The 25,705-nt window shown below is 51.1% G+C and overlaps 1 protein-coding gene across 1 annotated transcript; it reads left to right on the top strand.

Annotated features, from left to right (window-relative positions):
• Window positions 1–2,608: 2,608 nt before the first annotated feature.
• Window positions 2,609–25,504, top strand: SPARC (secreted protein acidic and cysteine rich). Its single transcript, XM_060634766.3, has 10 exons — window positions 2,609–2,740; window positions 13,281–13,350; window positions 14,656–14,718; window positions 15,272–15,359; window positions 16,796–16,917; window positions 18,737–18,857; window positions 21,658–21,791; window positions 22,472–22,620; window positions 24,701–24,849; window positions 25,314–25,504. The coding sequence occupies exons 2-10, from the start codon at window positions 13,294–13,296 to the stop codon at window positions 25,340–25,342; spliced, it is 912 nt and encodes a 303-aa protein (XP_060490749.1). The 5' UTR covers window positions 2,609–2,740; window positions 13,281–13,293; the 3' UTR covers window positions 25,343–25,504.
• Window positions 25,505–25,705: the final 201 nt, after the last annotated feature.

Raw genomic sequence — 25,705 nt, 5'->3', positions numbered from 1 at the left:
CTAATAGTTCCTATTTCATAGAGGTTAGATCTGAAAATATATGCCAAAGACTTAGCTCAGTGCTTGATGCATAGCAGGTGTTTAGTAAATTCTGGCTCTTATTACTACTATTATGCTGTCCAATCTATTTACAAAGGAAAATGGTGTAGCTCATATGGGGGCGGAGATGGGCTCAAAGTCCCTCACTGATTCAGTGGCAGAGTGGGGACTCACAACCAGGTCTATCACACCTGGCCCAAGGTGCCCTTCTTTCCCTGCCTCTGAAGCCCTTGGTGATGGCAGGAAGACTGGCCTTAGTCCTAGCAGTTTCCCTTCCTAGGTCAAAGTCATCTTTGCTTCAGAGGCTCTTGCTTCCCCAGGGGTGCTCCTACCCTAGATATAAAAATCTACTGAGTCTTTCTGAGAGGGAGCCTGGATCAAGGTATCCCCACAGGGGCTGGCAAGTGGCCCCTAAATAGGACCTCTCACCCAGAGCCTTAGCCTAACTCCAACCCACTCTCTAATTCCTGAAGCAAAGACCACATGGGAATGGTTCCATTGGTTCATTCTCATCAGAATCATTATCTGTTTATAAAGAAGAAACACAACATTTTAGTTAATTTTAGTCCCCACGATGCCTGGGAGCTATAGCAACCAATCCTATAAAAATATGCATCTGTCCAGATGGCAAAACACTTATCTGAGGAGTCTGCCAGCAGCCAGCATTGAACAGCCAACGCAGGGCATCAGCTCTTGGCTTTTGGATCAGGCAGAGGCCTTGGGGATCATCTAGAGTAGAGTTCCTTTCCTGGATTCCTGACTAGTGCCTTTGGGAGCCTGAAGAAAGCCTTGGGCCTTCTCTGCAGAAGAATGCACAGCCACTCAAACTTTTACGATCAATTTTTATAGGGTTGAGGGTCTCTGGAAGACCAGTGTTGGGCACTATTCCAGTCTGGAACCCTATTAAAAGACAACCTCCTCGTTGCGTGAGTGCCAGCTTTGCCCTGGCCACTGTTCTCAACACTTAGAGCATCACAGCGAACATGACATGTGAAGCCCCTGCTCTCATGGATCGTTTGTCTGGTGGGGGAGACAAATAGTTTCTGATCATGGCAAGTGCTGGGAGGGAAAAAAGAGTGTAAACTGGTGAACCATGCCTGTGAGAGAAGCAAGGAGACTAATTCCAGTTGGGTGGTCACGGGGGGCCGAGGGGCTCTTTTAGGAGATGACATTGTAACAACAGAGACCTGACGGATGAGGAAACTCCAGGCACAGGAAATTCAGATCGACAGCTGTCCCTGGCAGAGGTAAGTGCAAGGGCAAAGAACCAGAGGTAGGAACAACATGGGGGTCATTGAGGAACCGAAAGACTGGTGTCCCGGAGTAGAGTGAGCATAGAGGACAGGATGGCGAGAGAGGCAGAGGCCATATCGTGTAGAAGCTTATGAGAGTGTTCTCAGTCTTCTCTTTCCATGTTATTCAAACCAAATCCATGCTTCAAGAGCCACCTGTTCCAGGAAGCCTTCTCCACCTGCCCCAACGGAGGAATCCCTCCACTCTGAACTCTGGGATAAACCTCAGAGTCTGTACCACTCGTGTGAGTGGGTGTATGCCTAAGGCATGCCCTCTCAGCAACAGCCAGAGCTCCTTGAGGACAAATACCAGGTATTAATTCCTGGATCTCTCAAAGTCCTAGAAACGCACTCATAAATATATTCATCATATATATATGATGATATATATATTCATCATATATATATGATTGATATATTCATCAATATTCTCATAAATGTTCAACCAAGACCCGTTGTACCAAGAAGTTCATGTAGCATAAGAGTGAGCCAAGTTGAAATGTGGACTCAGCCTGCCCATACCACTTTAAGCCAGGTGATCTTGGGCAAGTGACTTAGTCCCCCTGAGCCTCTGTTTCTTTATTAGTAAAATGGGGATCATAACAAAATCTAAGTTAAGGGGTTGCTGGTGAAGATTATTAAGTGTGAATAAACCTTGGCTATTGTTACTTCTATGATTATTATCACTATCATCAATCACCTTATCTACTCTATACTGATGACAGATTCCCTGGCTAGAAAGCTCATCTCTTATGTGTTATTAGTGGTGCAACTTGAGTCAGAGTTGTTATTTTTAGATCATATCCCAAATCATCAATGATGATGCCACCAGAGGCAGCTTCTCTTGTCTGTACAGAGGCGAGTCCTGGCTTTGCCTTTGTCACAGATACAACCCCCTTGAATTTCTTTGCCCTCCTCAGTATTGCCTAATGTTCGGGAGGGCTCTTGTAAAGATCCCTGGTCGCAAAGTCAGGACATCTGGGCCTGGCTCTGCCCCTGGGGGCCTTTGGGTAATCCCTGGCCCCTTCCAGGCCTCAGTTCCCCTCTGAACAACGAGGAGGTTGTTCCTGGTGATTCCTGTGGACCCTTCCAGCCCTGGCACTCCATGAGTCTGTGTAGGCAGCAGTCCCAGAACCCACGAGGCAGGCAGAGTTGGGGAGTCTGGTCAGGACAGCAAGGAGAGAAAGAAAAATCTGGAAGACATAGCCGGCTTTGGCTATGGGGAGGCAGGGGAGGGGGGGAAGGAGGAGACAGAGGAGGAGGAGGAGGGACTGAGGGGTGGAGGGGAGACAGACCCAGCCCAGAGCTCCTAGTGGTTTCCTGTTGCCCGGCTCTAAACCCTCCACATTCCTGCAGACCTTCACACAGCCCAGAGCACTCTGCCTGCTGCCCGCCTGCCTGCCACTGAGGTACGCACGACCCCCACCCGGCCTTCCCCTTCTCCAGTGCCCAGCCCCTACACCCTAGTTCACTCCTGCACTTTGTGTACAGAAAGAGAAGCTGAGCTGGGAGGTCTCTGGGTCAGGGACGGGGCGCGCATCTCCTTTGGGCTCCATCACCGCTGCCGCGAAGGGCAGGAGCCGCGGACTGGCTGCCTGTTGCTTTTCAGGTGGTATGACTTTGTCTCCCTTTTAGGTTTGCAGAAAATAATCTCATTGTGTCTTTGGGGGAGTGTTTTCTGTGTGTGTGTGTGTTTGGCTCTCTGGTTTCAGAGGCTGCCTGCCTATCCTCTTTGCTCCCTTCACAAATGTGGCAGCCTCCTTTCCTGGGAATCTGATCTGGTCACAGCTGCACAGGGACAGAGGGCGGCCAGAGTCTGCCCTGCTCCCCCTTCCAGAAGATACTTCCTAGACTGGGTTCTTGGTCGGGAGTTCTGTTCTCCAAAAGGGACTTTGCATGAATGATAAATTGATCTCTGGAGGGCAAATGGGGGGGGGGGGGTCTCCACCTTTAATCAGCACTCTGGGAAGGTTCCTGTTTCCCTGGAATTCTCCCCCAGTGACCCCTCCCCCCCAACCCACACACTCTGAAATAGCACCGTCAGATAGTCACTCCTGGGTTAGGCATTGTTCCCATCTGGGGTTGCCCCAGGGTATAAACACAGGAACTCACTGGCAGTGGCCCTTAGTGTAGGTAGATCTGAAGACCCCAGGCATCTGATATCCAACCAAGACACCTGGGTCCTTTGGGAGGCTGGGTGTGGCGGAGGATGTGCCAAGAAGGGGAGAAGGGGGAAGGCAAGAGAGAGTCCCAGGGCATCTCTCTCACACCACCTTATTTGAAAAGCCCAAACTCTACATGGGACTGGTGTCTAGGCTTTTAGGATGTTAAGTCCTCTTTGGACGCCCTCCTTCCCATCTCTACTGTCTTTACCTTCACTGTCTCCATTGGCTGGGTGATGAGGGGACTTCCTGGGGTCTGAGACACATCAAGGATAAAGGGGGCACTAAGATGAAGCATGTCTTCAAGGAAGCCCAGCCTGCCCAAAAGAGAACAGAGAGGCACACATTTTCCTCCAGAAAGGACAGCATTCTATGCAGAACACATGGAGAAAATGTTTCCACCAGCAATTCTCTAGGGTTACATTTCTATCTCCTCCAAAGGCTGATGGTAGAAGTGCTGAGAAGCAATTAAGAAGTAGGTTGGCAGACTTAAAGAGCACATTCTATGTGTTATCTTAGGTAAGTGAGTCCTCTGGACTTCGTTTCCCTATCTGTAAAGTAAGAAGACTGGACTTGGTCTTCTGGGTGCCTGACGTCATCTGAAACTTTCTAGGGAAGTTCTCTTAAACTGGAATCCATGGACTGGCCTTTGAATGGGCTTCAAGCATCTGCAAGCCACTTAAAATGATATGTACAGTAGTGTGTGTGTGTGTGTGTGTGTGTGTGTGTGTGTGTATGAGACAGAGAGAGAGAACGAGAACAAGGGGTATTCACAGCCTTTAGTCTTAACATATATTCAAATGGATGCACTACCCCCAGATAGCCAGAGGGCATGACGACGTGGGAGATGGAGTGTGGGTGGGACTGGAAGCAGATGTATATTTGCAGGAGGATAAACAATTTTGAAACAGAGTGGTTGGGGGAAGAGAGGGTTAACTCAGAGTGCTCAGCTGCCACATCGACAAAGCCTGAAGGCGGCGAATTGCCGAGGGAGAGAGGAGGGGGGAAGGGGTGCCTGGAAAAGGAATCAACTTTTGAAACTTTCTCCAAGTCCCACCCACAGAAAGGCTCTTCTTTGCCGTGACTCATTCTGGGAGGAATGTGAGTTGCCACGGTAACCTTTTTTTCAGGGTCCCTGCCTGCTGGCTGGGAGGGGACACTGAAAGACTCAGAACGTCAGGGTCAGGCTCGTCAGGCTCCGTCTGAATGTCCCCTCCTTCACTCAATCCCCAGACACCAGGACAGCAAACTCTAGGTCCTGCCCTGCTGATCTCCCAGGATCCCAGGGCAGCTGTGGGGCTGTGATAAGCCTCCCTGACTTGGGTGTTTGAAGAGTTTTTGTTCCGCTGCTGTCCCTGGGGTGCCGTTTGACCTTGAACTAATCGGGTTCTCCCTTCTGAGCCCCAGTTTCTTCCTTGATTAAAGAACAATAACAACCATCACCTCCAAGGGCTATCCTGTGGAAGAAATGGGCTGACACACAGGAAGCAATTGGTGAACTGTGGTCCTCCCACCTAATGCAATGGGTTTTTAGAACTGATAAATTTATGGCATCCAGAGACTTAATGAAATCATTTCCAGCTTTTTTTGGCCCGGGAGCCCCATCATCTTGGGTTTGTATATGACTTCTCTTTACTAAAAGTGCTGACAGGCACAATTTAAACAAAATATTGTTTAAATCCATTTTGATTTGGGCACCTTCATATTTCCCAAGAGTGTTGTACCCCCCAGTGTGAAAAGAGCATTGGCCAAGGCTATGGTAGAGGTGAGTCTTAACTCACAGTGAGTGACTTTAGGTAAGACCCTTTCCCTGTCTGGGTCTTAGTTTCCTAATCTGTTAAATGGGGCAGTTAGATGGTCTCCCGGGGCCCTTCCAGCTCTGAAAGGGCCTGCAAACCTAAATCCCAGAGGTTGCCTTCATGAGAAGGAGTAACTGGACTTTTAACACCCCCGTTTGCCTACTTGAAAAAGAAACAAGAGAGGAGGGGCTACGGCATCTTGGTTTGCATAATAGTCCTGCTAAAACCTTTATCCCTCCTCGGAGACTTGTCAACCAATAGCATGGCTGGGGTTTGCTATTTACAAGAGCAGCTTTCCTTGATGAAAATAAGCTATAAATAGGAAAGGATGATGGTGGAAAGGCAAGCGCTCAGGATGTGAGGTAAATAAGAGAATATGTGGCTTTTGAGATTATTTACGTAGGTGTGCGGAGATAAACAGGGGCAGACACGAACCCATGAGGATGCAGGTTCTAAGCACGGCTTTTACCAACAGGCCCCCACTGGCACAGCTAAAAATAAGTGCCTCCACACGTGAGCCAAGACAGAAGGCCATACTCTCACATACCTCTCCCTGAACCGTATGCTGGCTCACAACACAGCACAGACAAGTCCCAGGTGTGCACCTCGATGCACATACAAACTCTGACCCTTCCCTCCACAGGCCGAAACAGACAGATGCTGAGCCAGGTGGACACACAAAGACACACAGACACAGCTTCACATGGTCTTCAGGGCCACACGTAACTTACACACAGACACACTGTCCGTTACACACACACACACACACAACTACCATTTGCAGCCGCACACTGTTGTGTGTAGCCACACGTAACTACAGACGATGACAAGGAGGTAGACATGTCACACACATACAGTACCAAACCGCTGGCTGGACTTCACAGATAGAGACACTGAGGATCAGAGAGGGAAGATAACTCATTCAAGGTCACACAGCCAACTGATGTCTGAGCCTAACTTTCAGATGTTCAGAAATATCCAAATGTTCGCTTTTTGTCTTTTTCTTTTTCTTTTTCTCTTTCTTTTTCTTTTTCTTTCTTTCTCTCTCTCTTTCTTTCTTTCTTTCTTTCTTCCTTCCTTCCTTCTTTCTTTTTTTGTTTTCATTTGATCACTTTGGTTTCATGTTTGTACAGGCAACAAGCCCTGTGGATGATAAGTGAGGAGCAGTACTTTCTCTCTCTCCTTTGCTGGCCAGCAATGGCCTATCCCAGGCCTCATTAGGGAATTATGCCATCAGGACGGCACAATGTGGCTAATAGGTGGCTGTTCATTTGCTTCTTGCTGGCTCCCTCCCTATCCTGTCTTTAAAGGAGGTAAGAGAGGGCTGGAGCTGAGCTTTTGGCCAACCCTGGGGATTAACGAAGCCACCTCTTCTCTACAGCAGACGGCCTGGATCCTAACCCCAACCCTGACCTCGGGGATGGCTGGGCTGAGCAGAGCCAGAGGCAGCAAGCAGTGACTTGGCAGAATCCTTTAGAAAAACAGCCTCCTGTTATCCAGGAGGGAGAGATGGCTTAGGTAGGAAATTAGTTCTGCCCCCATTCTCAAGACATAGAGCTCGGTGTCTATAGAAAAAATATGGATGGAGATACCAACTGTGTCCAGAACTGGGTTCTTTCAGAAACTGGTTATTAGCCTATCTTATCCAGGATCCCTCTGGGTCATCTTATGTTAGTCATGGCATGAGGATCCCAGACTGATCAGATGAAATAAGAAACGAAACAAGGTAAACATCTGGAGGTTTCTGAACAGCTGGAAGTTTAGCTTTGACACCCGCCTGCTGTGGGACCCTTAAGTGAGCTATTTTTCCTCTCTGAGCCTCAATTCCTTTTGTCTCTCAAATCAGAAGCATGGCAGAGAGGTTTCGCATGGCTTGGCAATGCCAATCCATAGGCACTGGCTGCTAGAAGAACCCTGTTCAAGATTTAGACCCCACTCTGCACTTTAGGGGAAAAAGATCCTGTGCTTGATTAGTAATGTCTGCCACATGCACTGGAGGAGCATGTGGAGACATATTCACCATGTATTTACTATCCTAGGGATGTGACAGTCTGAGCTCTCATCCCCTCCATTTGTGGTCACCCCATTTGCAGCAGTGGCCCCTAGAGGGAGCCAAGGAGGAAAGCCTGAAGCTCCACCCGGGGCCTCTCCTAACCACGATGAAACAGTGAAACGTGGCATCTTAGATGCCTTTATGGAATCTCGGGCTGATCCCAGTCCCAGACTCTGGGGTTGCTTCAGAGCTGCCCCAGAACCTCTTCACTTCTGGGCTTGAGCTTGAGTTTCCCTTAGATTCTTCTCTTCCAGCAAGAAATATTAAAATTGGAAGCCGAGTCCAGGGACAGGCTGGGAGGGGTGATACTCTGAAAGGTTTCTGCCTGAGCTGACTTAGAAAGCCAGAGCCATAGAAACCGTAGGGACCACACTGCCCCAGGGTTTGCAAACTGGGTTTATGGGAGAACCCAGAGATGCTCCAACATGTCTCAGGGGTTTCCGAGTGTGTAGGACCTTCAGCCCCCTTCTCAGCATCACTTTTGCCTGCTTTTGTTTTTTTTTAATTTCACGCTGATTCACGGAACAGATAAACACCTTCATGTTTCAACAAATGCCAAAGGCCTTTAGCTGCTTCAAATATTGGACTTTGCAGAAGACCTCACTGAAAGAAAGGGCTTATGTAATTTTGAGCACCACTGGTCTAAAACAACCTCCTCATTGTGCACATGAGCAGGGCCAGGTGTGGTCCAGGGAGCGAAGGAGCCTTCTCTAAGTTTGCACGGTGAGCTGGGAACAATGCTGCCAAGACCGCAGTCCCAGGACTCCCGACTTCTGTGTCACGAGACCACCTCTGAGTGGCTGTGCTCTCTCCCTGGTGTGAGTGCCAGGTCTCCGGCCTGGCCCAGCTCTCCTTCCAAGTCCCAGCTCTCTGGCGGGCCTGGCTCACAGAGGGGGTTCCTTTATTAGCCTCCAGACTTGTTTTTCTCTCTTTAGGCTTGTTTACCAGGAACGTGTGTTTTTGGAACCCTTGTTTCCAAGCCAAACAGTGGGAGAGAGATGCTTGGTTTGCGTCAGCAGGCCAACGAAGGGGCCGGCCTGGGGCCCAGGCTTCATCACTGTGTTCTCTGGAGGCTGGGATAGTGTCCCCTTGACCAAGAGGAGCAATGCTTCCTTTGTTCCACCCCGACACCCTTTCTCCCTAGGCCACAGGCAAAGAGCTGGGGTTCTTCCCCTGGATTCTTGAGGGGGGGATAGATATTCTGGGATCCTTGGGTGTTCTTGCAAACAACACTGCTTACTTCTATTCTCTCATATAAATCACCCGTGAGCCTCTCAAGGTAGGTGTGTTATTTCCGTTTTACCGATGGAGAAACGAATTGAGGCCCAGAGAGGGAAAGTTACTTTCCGAAGGTCACACAGTTGCTAAGTGGCAGATTTGAATCTGTACGCTCTGTCTCCAGAGCCCACGAGTTTACCTTTCTGTTCTGCCGCTTCTATAAAAGTGTGTAATCACTCTGATATGGTAGCCATAAGCCGCATGTGGCTACTTAAATTTAAATTAATTACAATGAAATATAATTAAAAATTCAGTTCGTCCACACTAGCGGTATTTCAAGGGTTCGCCAGCCATAGCTACCACGTTGGACGCTGCAGGTAGAGAATATTTGCATCATCTCCAGAAGGTTCTCTTAGACTGCCCTGCTCCATAAACCTCTTTCTCTTCAAATCAGATTTGATGATTACAGCTCAAATTCTGTGCTTCACGTTCTTAAGAGCCTACGATTCCAAGGCCCACAGTCTAAGGTTCCATGATTCTGAGATGTTCCCCCTGTGCTGACATTCAAGGGGCTTTTCTGTGTCCAGGGAGAGCCCAAAGGAGGCCCTTTATATTTTGAGGGAGATGAACTGGGGGGGCTGGCTGTACTTTTCCACTTTTCCATCCCCGGAGTCTTTCTAAAGAGAGGAGTGACCTCAGCTTCAGGTCCTGCTGGCAGCCACGGGCGGGTTTTCAGCCATCTCCAGAGCAAATAAAGGCAAAAAGGAAGGGACTCGATGTACGGAACAGGGGGAGGAGGCGGCGGTGGGGTGGGAGTGAGCAGTGTCTGCATTTGGTGACCACCAAGCCAAGGGAAACACGCCTCCTGTTCCTCCTCTGGCCCAGGCTACTTTCCTTCCCTGCAACTCAGACCAGTTCACAGCCCAATTGGGCTCCATTCAGGTGAGCACCTGGGAGGTAGCAGCTGCCAAGGGAAACTGTGAGAGGAAGAGCCTGCCAGGGGTGGAGCGGGGCCGCCTGGGTCCTCACCCAGCCCTGCTGCTCACTCCCTGGGGGTCTGGGAAGATGTCTTCCCCTCTCTGGGCCTCACCTTCTCACCTGTACTACGGGGCAGGAAGACATGCCTTGAGCCCCCAGCGGGATGCTGGATTGTGAAAACACTTTGAAAAGCATAGACATCTGCATCACCATGGGCTAAAGAGATACAAAGGAGCGAGTCTTCATTCGATACCAGTCATTTCTACAGGGCTGTTTATATTTTCACTGGGCGGACTGGATCTAGGTTTGGTTGGCAGAGGATGTGTTCTGAATGCTGGGGTTCAGAACTCTGTGTTCTGACCTCACTGGGGTTACTGTTGCACCCCATCAGCTCTGCGGGATGGACGGCTGGCCCCTTTGCCAGACCTGTTTCCGAGAGCCTCGGGGATCTTATGCACGTGTAGAAAGTGTGGCCATGCAGGAAGAATAGTCCAGACATCCCCCTTCCCTCTCAGCCCATCATCTGGAGGCATAGGGTTCTGGGACTGGTGATGTAGCCCTGGGCACTGGGCAGGAGCCCAAATTTTGGAAATTCACGCTTTCTCTAAGATTTTGGGTCATTTTCTTAACACTGTCACTTTCTGCATTTCTCCCCCACTCTCCCACCAGACATAATCCCTAAATAGGCCCAACCCAACTCCACAAGAAGGTAGTTTGCCTGGGGAGTTTGACTTGGAAAAGGCCTGAATGTTGCATGATTTCCTCCTCTCAACCGCAGGCTCATCAAGAAAGTGGGACTGTAAGCCCTCCCGTGCCGTGTCTGCCCGTGTGTCACAGCACAGGCTCCAAGGGGAATAGTGCATATGTGAGCCCTTTAGATGCTAAACGCACTACAAGATTTAGAACTGTTTTTTGGTTCTGGCTGCAAAACCAGCGGCAGGAAGGGTGATTGTGCCACTAGGAAAGAAGTGCAGGAAGGTAGAGAGGCAGGACAGACCAAAGAGCTGACCAACAGACCTTTCCCTGGTCAAGGAGGGGAAGGAACATGGTTCCTCTGCTCACATGAGGGACAGACTGGAGATACTGGCCTTCCTGGCTTTTCAATCGGAAGCTCATTACATTCCCAGTCCTGGCTGGGGTAGTTCTCCGATGACATGACTTCTCTATCACTGGAGCCCAGACAACACCTTTTTTTTTTTTTTCCTTCTAGTTCCCAGTCTCACTTTGACCCTTTAACTTCAAACAGCCTCAGACAAGTCCTTCACTGATGTTTCTCTCTTGCTTCCATTCATAAAATCCTATGTGGGGGGTTGTCTTGCTTGTATCTTTCAAATGGGAAAGCAAACAGGGAGATTTTTCCACTTGTAGGTCTGGGGAGGGCCGGCGGGGGGGGGGATGGTAGGGAAACAAGCATACAACTGTGTGGGGCAGGAACATTCTAAAAATTTCCTGGAAAGGGAAGACTGGACTCGTCTGGGGGTTGGAGCCAGGGTGAAGCAATGCCAAGCTCCCAGGTTGATGCCTCTAAATTTCTATTACTTTTATTTCATACACATGCCGTGAAATAAGAGGTGAGGTTTTAGGTCGATTTTAATACAATAAAGGGTCATTATGAATCTGCTCTTCCTCTGCCTGTTTCTACCGTCCCAATACCATAGTCCAAGCGAAGACGGGTTATACCACAGGTGAGGACACATGCCAAGACCAGCGTGTGCCTGTGACATTTTAAGGGCATTTTAAGAACCCAGCCTACAACCTCAAAGCTTACCTGGTCTGACCCTCACAACTAATGGAAGGGGAAGCAAGGTCTGGAGAGGACCAGTGATCTTAACCAATAACCAAGGTCGTTTTGAGGCTGATCAGGATCCCCTGGCATTGAATTCCAAGCTGCGTGTTTGTTTTTTTCCATGATGCCAGGGTACCTCCAAGACGCTGGGCCAGTTGAAAAGTCTTGGAAAGAACTAGGAATGACGAGCCCAATATAGAAATTTGTGGGGACAAAAGAGGGAAGACACGGCCGCTGCCCACCTTGACTAAACGCTACTTGGAGGCAGAAGGAGAATTCTTGTTTTTGCGTAGCCACAGGAGGGGGAACAGAGTAGACCAGAAGTTGGAGGGAGGCAAGTTTGGATCCATATAAGGAAGAACTTTCTAAAGCCATCTGGGAATAGAAGTCCATCTAGTTAGAACAAGAAATAAAACGTGCCCACCACAGTTCCTTTGTGAGGGATGGCATTTTGGCAATGAATCATCAGAGAAGATTCTGCCTCCAAATCCCTTGCAGTCATGGGATTTTTGGAGCCAAGGGTTTAGCATCCAGAGGATGAGGTCTTAGCAGCGACCAGGGCAGGAGAAGGTTCTAGATCTCAGCTAACATCCTTCAGCTGTGAGGGGGAAAGAAGAGAAAACATGAACATAAGTGAGCATTTGGATAGTTTCCCTGGGGGATCCAGAGAAGTGCTGTCCCTTCTGGGTAGAATGGAGACAGATGTGGCTGTCCACTGGTCACACTCCAAGACTATTGCTCTTTGTTTCATTTACTTAATGTTTATTTATTTTTGAGAGGGAGAGAGAGAGAGCATGATGACTGAGCCATCCAGGCACCCCTCTTTCTTTTAGAATGTAGATCTCATTGTCTCAAAGTGGCAGGAGGTCTCTGACTATTAACTTCCCCCCCTTCTTTCGGAGGGTAGAAAAGAGGAGGAAAAGGAGGAGGAGGAGGGTTTGGAGGATGGGGAAAAAAGAATTACGTAACATCGGGGATTAAGGGTCCTTGAAGATGATCTGGTTCAGTATTGCCCAAACTTGACTAGTTAGCCAACCACCTTTGGCGAGCCACTTTTTTAAACCTTAAATAAATGGGGGCGCCTGGGTGGCTCAGTCGTTGAGCATCCAACTTCAGCTCAGGTCATGATCTCACACTCCATGAGTTCAAGCCCTGTGTCGGGCTCTGTGCTGACACCTCAGAGCCTGGAGCCCGCTTCAGATTCTGTGTCTCCCTCTCTCTCTGACCCTCCCCTGCTCATGCTCCGTCTCTCTCTCTCTGTCTCAAAAATAAATAAAAACATGAAAAAAATTTTTAAAACTTAAATAAATGTATGGGGAAAAAAGACTTTATATCTTTACCGTAAGCGGAAAAATCTTTTGTCTTTTGTCATAAATGGAAGGAAACTATAAAAAAAAAAACACAAAGAAGACAAAACAACTCTGTTGAATTCCAGCTGGATATAGTTTCCTGTGGAGGCTCTGAGCCGGAGGCCTGCTCTCTGTTAAAAAGGAGCGGGGAGCCTGGGTGGCTCAGTCAGTTAAGCGCGTCTGACTCATGATTTCAGCTCAGGTCATGATCTCATGGTTTGTGCGTTCAAGCCCCACGTCAAAGTGGAGTCTGGTTGGAATTCTCTCTCTCTTCCTCTCTGCCCCTCCCCTACTCATTTTCTCTCTCTCTCTCTCTCTCTCTCTCTCTCTCTTTCAAAATAAATAAATAAACTTAAAGAAAAAGGAAGAGAGAGGAGTGCTAGACAGGTATCGAAGACACCTTAGCAGCAAACTGAGACTTTCTCCTCATACAGTCGGAACTGGAAGAGAATGGAATAAAAGCGATTTCCTCTGGCACCTTCCATTATCCCTTTGCATGCACCACCTAAATTTTATCTCAGATATCACAGGAATTCAGCTCAGAAGGGGCTGTCTGTCAAGAAGCCTCCCACTCACTCAATTCTCCATCTCCGTCCCCTTGCAGGGTTCCCAGCATCATGAGGGCCTGGATCTTCTTCCTCCTTTGCCTGGCCGGGAGGGCCTTGGCAGCTCCTGTAAGTACTCAAAGAGCATATCCACTCGGTCTCCCTCCATCAGAGTCACCGACTCTACCGGCCCTGGATACTTGGAGGGGCGAGGGCTTCCCTATCTCATTTTGTGCCTTATTAAAAAAAAAAAAAAAAAAGATTTTTCTTATGCTAATAAGCTCAGGAGAAAAATTGAGATGAGGACCCCTGGGTGGAGAGTCCAGGGAAGAGGGATTTCCATGTAAGGAGAAGGTGAACCTTTAGCACCCACAGAGAGAGGGCTGGTTAGTTTTCAAGTCAGTGAGGACTATTTGGTTGCAAGCAACAGGCTCTGGTCTCACCACATTAGGAGGGGGAAGGATATCTACAGGGATAGATTATGAACTCTAAGGCCTTGAGGAGGGCTGGGGAAGGACAGGTCCAGGATCTTGGAGGTGAGAACAAGTAGACAGTCTCGGAGATGCTGCCATTTGAATGGATCTGCTCCAAAGGTTTCACTTCTTGAGAAAACGTGCCAGGACGATCTAAAAAAAAATTCAAGGAGAACCAATCCAGTTGAGCTTGGGTCCTGGGCCTGCTTCTTGGCCAGGGGTCGTGTAGAGCACCCTGACCGACAGACTGTCCCTGCAAGACTTAGACTTGCACGCAGAGGGCCAGCAGTGGTCATTCAAAGCTAATCCGGAAGCCGTTACCGGAAGAGAGGGGAAGAAGGGTGCGGCAGAAAAACAGTTTCTTGCAACCTAGGGTTCCCTCGGCCTGTCTCCACTAGGAGGTGTGAGTGACGGTGGACTCTGGCAGGTAGATTTTGGCAAAAGATCTGGCAGGGTTAGCTGTTGCTAAGGAGCCCCAACCAGCCAGGCACCTCAGAGTTGTATGCTACCTTGCTTCTTCCTACTCCAAGTTGACATGGCAAGAATAACAAATTCATGATAGGAACATCATACTTGCGGAAAAGATAATGACATCTGTTAAAATTAGCGGTGTTCATGCCCCCGTGGGTCTCAGTTTTCCAATCTGTGAGATGAAGGGAGTCGGTCTGCATCAGTGGTTTCCAGATTCATAGGAGTTCGAAGCAATGAAAGTGCTTTTCCAAGCTGAATCTTATTGGGAGAGACACCCCAGATATAAAATATATAAAGGGGGGTGCTCCAGCGTTCCACAGGGCCCCTGTGTTTGGCTTCCCTTTTGCCATCATCACCCTACCCATGGCAGTCCCTGAGGCACAGCCTTCGGGATCTCCAGGGAGCTGCTCTCCCAGCTCCCCAGGCTGGAGGCGCTTCAGAGGCGAAGCTGGCCCTGACCTCTCTGCACCCCATTTTCTCTTCCCAACAGCAACAGGAAGCCCTGCCCGATGAGACGGAGGTGGTAGAGGAAACCGTGGCTGAGGTGGCAGAGGTAGGTGGGTAGGGTCCCCAGATGTCCACATCCATTCCCTGGAGAAACCAGGGTGCTGGGAGTCTCGATCCTGGAACGGGACATTTGCCCCTTCCCGTGTGCACGCATAGCACCAAGGTGAATGCCGTGTATCCCCCCCAATCCTGACACGTTCCTGAATGTTCCTTGTTCAGTGAAACCCTGGACGTGGGAGCTATGAGTTTGAAATTTTTTCTTTCTAAGCTGTGGGGCGATTTTTCTTAGGTGATCACCCACAGTCTCCCCATACGTTAAACACGAAGGGGAGCTGCTGTGGCACGGCTGGTGGGGATAGTGGGCTCGGTACCCCTCCTGCCCTAACACCCCTCAGGGCCTCTGAGGCACCTCGGTGGGCCTGTAGGAGTCTGTCTTAATTCTGACGCTGGCATCTGTGCTCTCTGTGTGCCCTGGGCCTGGCACACCTTTCCGGCTCATCTCTCCTCTCGTGGGACCTGAAGCACCCGAGCAAGTCCCCTCCAGTCTTTACCTCTGCGAGTAGGGGCCATTGGACTCACTCTTGTCCCCCCACCCCCAGGGACCTGTGGGAGCCAACCCCGTGCAGGTGGAAGTGGGAGAATTTGACGAAGGTGCCGAGGAAGCCGAACAGGAGGTGGTGGCTGAAAGTAGGTCCCTTTCTCGTGTCTTGTCACATCCAGGCTTTGCACTCCACTGCTTGAGCCTGGGGCATGGGGACAGCCTCTGTGAGGTTCCTTCCCAAGGAAATTCAGGGTGAGGTCCTCCCCCCGGGGGGGGGGAGGTGGCTGTGGAGGAGGAACAGTGTTGACTCAAAGGTTGGGAATATTCTCTGGAATCTGGGAATGATCTGTTTATAGCCAGGCTGTGGGTCTCAGCAAAGGATGTTCCCAAGCTAGAAATGGCCTTCTCCCCTCACAGCTGTCCGCCCTGATTCCAAAGTTGGGCTTCACGTTCCCACTGAGGCCGCAGGTCACATGTGGTCCCCGAGCTCCTCCATGACCTCTGTCTCAGCCCCTGTCCCACACGGGCACAGACCTCCAGGAGCTTTTATACTCCTTAGCTTATGTGAAAATTGTTTCACACAGCCGTGAGGAAATAAGGCCTGGAAACCTGACAAAGCTCATATAATGCTACCCTTGGAGTTCGTGCCAGAAGGACCGAACTGTCCTAGGGCCATCGGCTCCGGCACACCGTGCTGGCATCTCCGACCCAAGGGGTTAACAGCGTGGACTTGGGAGGCAGACCCACGTAGGCTTGCCTTTAAACTTGCCAACTCCCTCTGCAAGTGCCCTCCGTTGAGCTCCGTTGAGCCCGCTTCCTCACCTCTAACCCAGGGATGACAAAGATAGCGGACCCTCGCCCCACGGCTGTTGGAGGATTATGAGATAAAACGCAAGGGCACTTGGCCCACCGCCTGGCAGGGCAGGCATCCAATAAAGAATGACTAAAATACCCCAAATCAAGCACCAGGAGGAAATGGCTAGATTGAGCTGTCATCCTGAGGGCACAGAATTTTTGTCGGAGCAGAGGGGCATCTAATGGGTCTGTTCCTTCCCTCCTCCAGGCCCACCCTCATCCGGTGTTTACCAGACACAGCTGGGCTCTATTGTTCACTGTGGGCCTCAAGGCTCTTCTCCCTTTTCCTTTACAGCCACTCAAGTCTGTTTTGCTTGGCCTCACAGCTCCCTGGCTCCATGACAACAGCTGATTTTCCATCCTTCTAGAAAGTTTATTTTATAATCCAAAAACGTCTCACTATCACTGAGGAACAGAGCTGAGAACACAATGGTTGCTTCGATCCTCAAGGGAGTCATATGGTATCCAGGGCTCCTGGGTCCCAGATGAAGCCTGCAGGCCCCCAAAATGTGCCCGACCCTGACCTCACACTGAATCTCTAATCCCCAGACTGAGCCAATTTCTCCCTTAAATGCCAATTGCTGGGCTCAGCAGAAGAGAAAGGAGGACTCGGGGCTGCCCAAAGCCCAGAGTGGGGGCCCCAGGAGAGGAATTCTGCCCCGGGATCAGTCTGGTTGGGTTCGGGTGGACCGGGTGGTGCTAACTACACGCCCTTGTACTCTACCAGACCCCTGCCAGAACCACCACTGCAAACATGGCAAAGTGTGTGAGCTGGATGAGAACAACACCCCCATGTGCGTGTGCCAGGACCCTACCAGCTGCCCTGCCCCCATTGGCGAGTTTGAGAAGGTAAGGGCCGGGGGTTGGGGGATTGGGCCTTCGCAAACGTGGAGTGGCTGCCCAGAACACTGGTGGCCTGGTGACTCTGTGGGGCAGTTCCAGTCTCAGAAGTCCCCACACTGGTCACAGCAGGAAAGTGGAGGTAAGGCTCTGTCCGTCACCATGTGTCTCCAGCAACCGATAAGGATTTATTCGGCACCGTCAGGTTCCCAGCTCTGTACCAGATCCAGAAGGGAACATATCAAGAACATCAGACACTGAGATAGAGACTTCAGTGCTTGGGAGCAGCCTAGCAAAGCATCCAAAAATGTGGGTTCTGGGGTCAGACTGAAGGTTGACTTCAAACCCCATCTCCACCCGTGTCAACTGTGAGATCTTAGCTAGATGTCGAACCTTTCCAAGTCTCAGCTTTGTCATCTCTGACATGGGGATAGAGATTGTCTTTATTTCATAGGGTGGTTGTGGATATTTGTTAGCTGGTGCTTTGTACTTAGTACCCAATATATGCTATTTAAAAAAAGCTTTGAAACCCATCCATTCTGCCTCTAATAGGACTCATTCATTCAACCAACCATCCATCGATCCAACCGTGTAATTATTTATTGAGTGCCCACTCATGACAACCAATGTGCTAGTGATGACCTAGCTCAGGACAGCATATTTGGTACCGGCATTGTTCCCACAACCTCCCATCCGGGTTCTCCATCAGTAGTCTCTCCCCAATACAACTTATGCTCTGGGATCCAAATTTTAGCATCGTTGTCAGGTTTTTCCTCCTCCTCACCCCTTTACTCCCATCCCACTGGTCACCAGTGCCCATCAACTCTCCCTCTGCGGTGATCTATAAGCCATAGTGAGTATGTACAGGAGGTTCCACACAAGGCTCCCTGCCTCCTAACACAGATACTTCCTGCCACAGTCCTCGTTCACCCCGCGGCATCTCTGCTTGGCCACCCCCACGTGCAGAGAGAGATTCACTAGGAGGACTCACGTGACCCAATGTACAGTTGTGCTCACAGCTAAGACTTATTACAGTGACATATTAAAGATACACAGTAAATCACGCGGGAACAAGATGTAGGGAGAGCCTGGAGGAATCCAGGCCCAGGCTTGCTTGCTTTCTCCACTCGCATGAGGGGTCTCACAAAATGCACTCTTTCCCCAGCTACAAAGATGCAGCCACGTGTGAACAATGTTTCTGCTCAAGGAAACCCATTAGAGACTCGGCACTCAAAGTTTTCATTGAGCGCTAGTCACGTAGGCACCCTCTGCCTAGCACGTACCCGAATTCCAGACTTCCAGAAGGAAAGCAGATGTTCAGCACAAACCGTATCGTTTGTACAAGCAGCCTAGGCACAGTGAGGCACCCTCATCATCTGTGGAAAGTTTTATAGCAGGTGCAGGGAATTGTTTATCGGCCAAGTTCCCAGATGCCAGCCAAGGGCCAACATCACAAGCGGGCCTTGCTAAGCATGACTGTCCCAGGCTTTCTGCATTAACTTTTTTCTGTACTCTGCCTGTTCACCACCCCCCATCTTTCATTCCTCTTTCCACATCTGCCAGGCTTGTTTCCAATATCTCTGCCTGATTCAATTGTACCTCCACTCAGAGGCCAACAGTGGCTCTCACCATGGGCTCGTCATCGGCCCGGGAGCCCACAGAGTGGGTTCTTGTTGCAGCCCCAGCACTAACCCACCGCCTGACCTTGGGCTGATCACATTCCTTGCTTGGCCCCTCGTGTCCCCATCTCTGAAATGGGCAAGGATGGTGGCGCCAGTGAAGGGCTTTGGGAATCAGGGCGTGGCCCTCTGTGCTCTATGCTTTGCAGGTGTGCAGCAATGACAACAAGACCTTCGACTCTTCCTGCCACTTCTTTGCCACCAAGTGCACCCTGGAGGGCACCAAGAAGGGCCACAAACTCCACCTGGACTACATTGGGCCTTGCAAATGTGAGTCTGTCCTTGGCTTCTTCCAGCGCCTCATCTGGGGAGAGAGCATTGAGCTGGCGCTGATGCGGGCTCTGCACCCCCGTGCTTCGTGACATTGGGTCAGTCTCTTTCCCTCTCTGAGCCTCAGGATTGCCATTCACTACTTTTTAGATGTTTATTCATTTATTTAGAGAGAGGACACATGTGCACACACACAAGTAGGGGAGGGGGAGACACGGAGAGAGAGAGAATCCCAAACAGCTCTGTGCTGATGTAGGGCCAAGGCCCCGAACCATGAGATCATGACGTGAGCCGAAGTGAAGAGTCGGATGTTGAACCTACTGGGCCACCCGGGCGCCCCAGGATTGCCATTTATAAAATGGGATGATTGTCTAGGAGTAGCTGCCTCTCGGCTCTGCATTCGGGACACCTCCCAGGAAGGACTGAGCAGTTGTGGAGGTCAGGGAGGGTTTTTGGATCCTTCCACTAGCATCCAAGACAACCCTTCCTTTTCTCTACTGATGAGGATGTTCTTCTATAGGGCTAACCCAAATCTTTAGTGCTTCAATACGGCAAAGCAAAAATGATGTTCTCTCTGGGCCTATAAAGTGTTTTTAAAACACAGTAAAACCTTGGTTTGCGAGCATAATTCATTCTGGTGACATGCTTGTAATCCAAAGCACTTGCATATCAAAGCGAATTTCCCCGTAAGAAATCATGGAACCTCAGATGATTCGTTCCACATCCCAAAAATATTCATATAAAGTGATTACAATACTGTAATATAATACAAAATAACAAAGAACATATAAAGTCTAAAGAAAAATAAACAAATTAACCTGCACTTACCTTTGAAAACCTTCGTGGCTGGTGTGAGGAAGAGAAGAGAGAGGAGGGTTATTGTGTAGGGCGACTTTCACTATCACTAACGGAATCACTGCTCTCTATTGGCTCAGTGGAATCTTCTTCTGCATGGGGGCCATTGTATACACTCGCAGGGATGTTGACTACAGTACAGTATTAATAAACTCTTGTCATAGACTGTATCGAATGTAACTGGCAACAAGGCAGCCGAGGAGAGGGTCTCGATCTGCAGGCAGCCTGACCCAGGATGAAGCAGAGCATTCCTAAGCTCACTCTTGTATGGAACAGCAGAGGGCTGTCCATAGGTGCTTTGAAGGGACAAAAAACACACTAGTGCCAGTTGGGGGCACCTTCCAACCTTCTGAAAAATCACTGATTTCTGCCAAACATTGTGGCCTGAGACCCAGCATCTGTGCGTGGGAGACGATCACCCACAATCCCACAGTGAGAGAGAGAGAGAGAGAGAGAGAGAGACAGAGAAGAACCATTGGCCCAGTTGCGATCACGTGATGTTCAGCAACACATACTACTCATATTGCAAGACGTCACTCACTTGTCAAGTTAAACTGTATCAGAAATGTTTGCTCATCTATGGAACACTCACAGAACAAGTCGCTTGCAATCCAAGGTTTCACTGTATTTGAACTTGAATGCTTTAAAATATGAGGCATGCCAGTTTCCTTTAGGCCCCATTACTCAGCGTTGCCCTATCCTTGGCCTTTTCACTCCATCACATTCCCGTCTGCCCACTTAAGACCTACAATTAACCACTTTCCTCTAGAAACCTGGGAGTCAGGTGTTGGGGGAAGGGATGCCAGGATACTGTCTAGCTTCTTGTTAGTGATTCCAGGTGTAGATCCCACTGGCCCAGGTGCCTCTTTCAGCATTGGCAGTCTCCTTATCACTTCAGACACCCAAGGCCACATCCTCCTCCAAGACAGCACCCATGTGGTGTCTCTGGTACATTCTGGCACCAGATGGCACTGGGGAGAGCCACTCACCTGCTTCGTGAAGGTGTTCAGGGTTCAGAAAGGTGGAGGAGAAAACCAGGTTCTCCCGTGGTCAGCCCCATGCTCCCAGTTATGGGGCTCAGGAGGCTGGGGAGGAATGCTGATAGGAGTCCTTGGGTAGTGAGACTGAGGAGTGGGCCAAGAGGCCTTTTACCAAAGTGGTTCTTTCTGTCCTCTGGGGTGTGTGGCTCATTTGCTCCAAATCCTAGTGTGTCCACCACAGATGTTCCCTTCCACTCCCCAGCTGGTGGTGGAGAAGGTAGTTGTCCTAACCACAGAGGGGACTTTCCCTGGACTCAGGATGAGGGAAGGACAGACCTCTAAGCCCCAGGGCAACCACATGCCAGGGATGGTGGATGAGGTTCTGATAACGTGGCCTCGAGCAAGCCCCTCCCCCCCCCCCCCCCCCCCGCCCCATGCTGACCTTTGATAAGTCCAATAAGAGGGTAGACTTGGTCTGACATTCTGGGATTCTAAATTCCAAAGATCAGGATGGAATCGTCATGAAGAATGTTCTGGTGGGTAAGTATTACTGACCTCCCCACCAAAGCTACGCTGGGCCTATGGATAATGTTATTCAACCTCCCAGCTCAAACACCTCCCAAAGGTTGGTATCACCAGCGTGAGACCCGGACCTCTGCTTTCAGAGCCCCATCACCCAGAAAAGTGCAGGAGTCACTGGAGTGAACCATTGCCCTCAGCAGACTAGATCAGGCCCAGGGAAGAGCAGACGTGGCTCAGTGGAACCTTCTTCCCCCACACAATCTCCTTTGCTCACTGTGGTGTGAGAAACAGTCCCAGAAAGGCCGAGCCACTGTGCCCAGGTCATCGATTGAGATGGCTGTAGGAGGAGGCCCTGGGTGAGAAGAGTGGCCCAGCCAGCATGTTGGCCCTCAGGCAGGGAGAGTCGGGGTCTGTGCTGACCACTCCCGTGTTTTGGACCCTAGACATCCCCCCCTGCCTGGACTCCGAGCTGACCGAATTCCCCCTGCGCATGCGGGACTGGCTCAAGAACGTCCTGGTCACTCTGTACGAAAGGGACGAGGACAACAACCTTCTGACTGAGAAGCAGAAGCTGCGAGTAAGTGCTCTCTTCCCAGCCTGTCCCAGGGCCCTTGCCTGGCACTGAGCGAGGTGGCTCCTGGCCCCGGGCTGGCTGAGATCCAGTCCCATCCCTAGAACTAGGCCCCCACGTGTAAACCTACACCGCGGCGCTGACGAGTGCCCTTATTCTGGGCGCTGGGACGCCGGCTTCTCGCTGCCTTTGGAGGCTGATAATACATGTTCACATCTTAAAGCCCGAGGAGCCCTGTAATAGAGAGACCTGCTCACTTTGACCCAGTGTTAAACAAAAGGAACACAAACGCCCAGTTGCTTTTTCCTTCTGATCTGTGGATCTTTAACGTTACTGAACATATCAAGCACTTGGAGTACCGATAATGTGCAGATTCCCGAGCCCCATCTCGGGCCCACAGAATCAGTGTCTCTGTGAATCCGGGCCCAGGAAGCTGCATTTTCACACACTCCCCAGGTGCATTTGGTGGGACAGCTCTAGGCAGATAGACCGCTTTGAGATCACCCCAGGCCTCCGCTTTTGTGGGTGAGATGCTGGTACCCATCTATGCCACTGCCTTCCCTCATTTCGAACCTTGGCCTGGGCTGGTCTCTTCCGGCTCTGGCCTACTGTCGGAAGAGGAGGGGCCCTCCCTGGCCTGGACGGTCTCCCCTGGACCCTTTGTCACACAGCATCTGCTCTCACAGGTGAAGAAGATCCATGAGAACGAGAAACGCCTGGAGGCTGGAGACCACCCCGTGGAGCTGCTGGCCCGGGACTTCGAGAAGAACTACAACATGTACATCTTCCCCGTGCACTGGCAGTTTGGCCAGCTGGACCAGCACCCCATTGATGGGTAAGGCCTCAGGCCCTCAGGGTCACAGGGCGCCGCTCTGGCTCGGTGCTGGAGGACGCAGAGTCGTGGGTCAGGGCTGGGAGGTGCACTGGGTATGGCCAGAAAACTCTGCAGACTGCTGCGTGCAGTCCTGGAGTCCCACAGTTTGTGTAGGGGACGAGCAGGAAGGAAGCCATAATACATGTTCATGCCGGAAGAAGTGGAAGTCAGCTGGAATTGAAAAATCCCTCCTTACCCCTGTGCGCACTGGTCTTGGGTATCCACTTGTTGAGGGAGAGTGAGCTGGAAAGGAGCTCAGACTCCGTGGGGTAGTGGGGCGGAGGTGGGCTGGCCTGTGTGCTCACAGCCCTTCAGCAAAAGACCTGAGACCCAGCAGCCCCGGGAGGGCAAACTGAACCTGGGACTTCTTAAAAAAAACTCCACAGAACCAATCCCATCCACATCGCAAGCCCTTGTTGAATTGCTCTTCCCTGTCGTCCAGATGGGTTTTGACGTGCCGTGCAACCACACGGCAGAACAGGCACGCAGCTGTCCGTGACCCAACACTCACTGAGCAACTATTATGTGCTCAGCCCTGTTCGGGCAGGGGGTTTATCCGTGATCAGAGCTGATGTGGTCCTTGCCCCCATGAAGCTCACGCTCTGGGTGACAACCTGCTTCTCACAATCGAAGGACAACAGTAAAAAGGCCCCCAGAAGGTGTAAGTGGGTGGCCGGCTGCACGTGAGGCCGGACAGTGGTTGTCACGACCCTCACCACAGCTTTGTGGCCTCCTCTTGCTGTGTGTTCTCGGGGAAGCCCGGAATGGAAGGCCACCTCGTTCGCATGCCTGGGGGGAGGACACCGGGCCCAGGGATGGTCCTCTCTGGGACGCTCACCCCTCGTCTGTGCCTGGAGCCCACCCACCCTGGCCACAGTCCCCAAGTGGGGGGGTCTCCTGAGCTCTGGGAACCTCCTTGCTGCTTCTCTCCCAGGCTCTTTCCATGGCTGGGATTCAACTGAGTCACTCACTGTGGAGGGGAAAGGGGAAGTCAGGGGGGACATCTGAAGCTCAGACTGAGCCGCTGGATCCCACCACAATGAAAGCACCGGGAGAGAGGCTTCCGGATGGGGCCGCAGGACTGTGCGTCTGGGAAAGTGCTCCAGCCTGGGCCAGGGGGTCCGTGCCCCCGCTCTTCTTGTCCCAGAGCTGCACGGTGACCTTGCCTGAGTTCCTGCCCCTCTTTGGGCCTCAGTTTTCCCACCGATATACAACAGAAGGGGAGAGGATGCTCCTTCCAGTTGAAACATTGTGTGATTCCTTCCACGAGTTGGGTGGCGTGAGGGAGTCTGGGGGTTAGAGAGAAAATTGGAGTCACGGTGCGGCCCCTTGGGGAAGAGTGTTTTGCGGACAACTGGTTGAGGGCTCTGGAGAATAAGGAAAAAATTAATACGTGTGCTCTGGAGGCCAGGCCGGCTGGAGGAAAGGGAATGGACAGCGGGAGAGAAGCCAGAAGGCCTCCCTCTCGCACGTTACCAGGTACAGAAAGTGAAAGCTCTTGTGGAGGTCAGAGTCCTTCTGACCGTCCTGCCAATCCCAGCCCCGTCCCACTTCTCCCCAGAAGGCAGCACCGGCACCATTTAGTGTGTTTCTTTTTAGACTTTTCTCTAGGCATTTGTCGCTATAGACATGTGTGTCCCTGGAAACACGCACGGTTGTTTCATATCAGATTTTGATCTACCAATAGCAGAAGATTTTCACTTTAAGTGTTTGCGCCCCGATCCTCAGCCAATAAGGAAACAAATGCACCAAGAGGCCCTTGTTATGAACCCATGGGATCTCAGAACCGGAAGGGCCCTTAGCCGTTACGGTCAACTCTCCCCCCTTTGATGGAGGGGAAACCGAGGCTCAGAGCAAGGCATTGCCTGCTCTCAGTCCCACAGCAGGTCAGCGGCAGAGCGAGGGGGTAGACCAGGATGCTGGCTTCCTGCTCCGCTCGCACACCCCTTCCTTCCGCCCTGTGGGGCAGCCTCGCTCTCCTGTCTCTCCTGGAGCGTGGGGCTTTCCGACACCTCAGGCCCTCCCCGTCTCCTGCCCACAGGTACCTGTCCCACACGGAGCTGGCCCCACTGCGCGCACCCCTCATCCCCATGGAGCACTGCACCACCCGCTTTTTTGAGACCTGCGACCTGGACAATGACAAGTACATCGCCCTGGATGAGTGGGCCGGCTGCTTCGGCATCAAGGAGCGTGAGTGTCTGAGCAAAGGGGCCCCATCCTCTCCCCACCTCCCCTCTGCTCTCTGTCATCTGCGGGTCCATCCTCTCTACCCAGCTCTGCTCTCTGGGCCTAGTTAACTCCTGTCTGCTCTCCCTGTCTGGGCGGGCCTTGCTCTCTCAGGTGGCTTCTTGTCCATCTGGCCGTCTTTATCATTCCTTTCCTCAAGCGTAGCACTCAGTCTGTGCCTAGCCCTATTTTGGGAACTGGCAGGCACGTAGACAGGAGACAGGAAGTGTAATTTGGCAGTGTGTGTCAGTGACAGGAACAGGGGCAGGGAGACCAAGGTTATCAGTCGCCACGTTCCTGGGTGACCCTGGGCTGGTCATCTGACCCCTGGCCTGCGGATGGGGGGGACCCGCCGACTCCTCGGGAAGCCCGTCTTCACCCGCACAGGGCCTCACGCTCTAACTCTGTTCTCTCGTCTTGCCTTGCAGAGGATATTGACAAGGATCTGGTGATCTAAATCCACGCCTGCCTCCTTCCGCAGTTCCGGATCCTCCCTCTTTGATCTTCCCCTTCCTGTTTCCCCCAAAGTTTAAAATGTTTGGATGGTTTGTTGTTCTGCCTGGGGACAAGGTGCTAATATAGATTCACATGAATACATTAACGGTGCTAAAAATGGAAATTGTAACCCAAGTCATGACATTCTTAGGTGTAACTCTGCTCTCACTGCCTCTTGCTCGCCCACTAACGGCCCCATTTTGCTCTCGCCCCTTGCGGTGTCCCCCGTTGTCTTAGTGGCGTGTGGGTGGGAACTTTGATCTGCTCAAGCCTGCCTTCAACACACATTGCGTCTTCAGATTTTCTCTCCTCTTCTGTTTGAAAC

Source organism: Panthera onca, chromosome A1 (genome assembly GCF_046562875.1).
Source record: "Panthera onca isolate mPanOnc1 chromosome A1, mPanOnc1 haplotype 2, whole genome shotgun sequence".
Taxonomy (NCBI): Eukaryota; Metazoa; Chordata; class Mammalia; order Carnivora; family Felidae; genus Panthera; species Panthera onca.
Note: the sequence above shows the minus strand (reverse complement) of the source record. Positions and strands in the feature narration are given on the sequence as shown.